Source organism: Vulpes lagopus, chromosome 15 (genome assembly GCF_018345385.1).
Source record: "Vulpes lagopus strain Blue_001 chromosome 15, ASM1834538v1, whole genome shotgun sequence".
Lineage (NCBI taxonomy): Eukaryota > Metazoa > Chordata > Mammalia > Carnivora > Canidae > Vulpes > Vulpes lagopus.
Window position 1 is genome coordinate 21838207 of NC_054838.1, and position 1499 is coordinate 21839705.

Here is a 1499-nt window from a genome sequence, read left to right on the forward strand (position 1 = left end):
AGTGCTTTGTGTTGGGTTGCATAGCTTTGCCCAGTGTCACTAAGCTTTTGTTTTTTTTTTTTTTACTCTAAATTACAACCTTGGTGTTTTCTAATGTGATGTTTTGGGGTCTTCTAGATTTGCTTTTCATTTGTTGTCCTATTTGGTTGTGATGAACTTGCCAGAAAACTTTTGCCCTAAAAAGGAGGATTACTTCCATAAAAGACAGAGAGCAGTAGCACAATGGGACTAGCCAATAAATCTCAAACATCTCCAGACACCTTCTTGCTGATGGGCATCCCAGGACTAGAGCACCTGCATGTATGGATTGGGATCCCCTTCTGCTCCATGTACGTGGTGGCTGTGGTGGGGAATGTGACCATCCTGGCTGTGGTGAGGGCAGAGCGAAGTCTCCATGAGCCTATGTTCTTCTTTCTCTGCATGCTCTCCATCACCGACCTGGTCCTCTCCACATCCACCCTGCCCCGCATGCTCTGTCTCTTCTGGCTTGGAGCCCATGACATTGCCTTTGATGCCTGCCTGGCTCAAATGTTCTTCATTCATAGCTTTACTGCGATGGAATCAGGCTTTTTCCTAGCCATGGCCTTTGACCGTTATGTGGCCATTTGTGATCCACTGCGCCATACCACGATTCTCACCCATGCTCGCATTGCCAAAATGGGAGCTTCTGTGGTACTCCGGGGAGTGGCCTTCTTTTCCCCACATCCCATCCTGCTCAAACAGCTGCCCTACTGCAGAACACGAATCATTGCCCACACCTACTGTGAGTTCATGGCTGTGGTGAAGCTGGCGTGTGTGGACACAGGAGCTACCAAACGTTACAGCCTCAGTGTGGCCTCTGTCATTGGTTCCTGTGACGGCTTTTTCATCGCTGTCTCTTATGTCCTAATCCTCCGTGCAGTCTTTCGCCTTCCATCACGGGAAGCAAGTTTTAAAGCTCTAGGCACCTGTGGCTCCCATGTCTGTGTCATCCTTGTTTTCTACTCTACAGCTGTCTTTACCTTCCTCACTCACCGCTTTGGCCACAATGTGGCTCCCCAAATTCATATCTTTATTGCCAATATGTACCTCCTGGTACCACCTTTCCTTAATCCCATTGTTTATGGTATTAGGACCAAAAAAATTCGAGACCATGTCCTTAGTTCTCTAAAGGTAAAAGTCACTTGATTATCCTGAAATTGTTTGCAAAGATGATATCTATCATAATAGGAAGTATGGAAATAATTGATTCCATTTTTGTAACTGACATGAAAATCATCCCTCCCTCTGATATCAGATATTTTGGTGGGGAAGAGTGACCACATATAATAGAAATTCCCTAACTGTAATGAAACTAGAGGGCATGAGATATTTTGTGCACACCTGGATTAAAGGGAACTTACTCAAACCTTGTTGATTGGAAAAAGATTCCATTCTGCTTCTTTTGGATTTTTCCATTTTTTTCCATTATCCTTCTTGCTGCTACCGATCTTCTGTGTTGTAACTGAGGCTATTTGGGA

General features: G+C 44.8%; 1 protein-coding gene across 1 annotated transcript; it reads left to right on the top strand.

Moving 5' to 3' along the window:
- Positions 1 to 222: 222 nt before the first annotated feature.
- On the top strand, positions 223 to 1167 carry LOC121476021 (olfactory receptor 52D1-like). Its single transcript, XM_041729740.1, has one exon. The coding sequence runs from the start codon at positions 223 to 225 to the stop codon at positions 1165 to 1167; it is 945 nt and encodes a 314-aa protein (XP_041585674.1).
- The last annotated feature ends 332 nt before the right edge of the window (positions 1168 to 1499 follow it).

What these genes read in the sequence shown, in the direction of transcription:
- LOC121476021 (XM_041729740.1), top strand. Translation starts at nt 223, where the DNA reads ATGGGACTAGCCAATAAATCTCAAACATCTCCAGACACCTTCTTGCTG.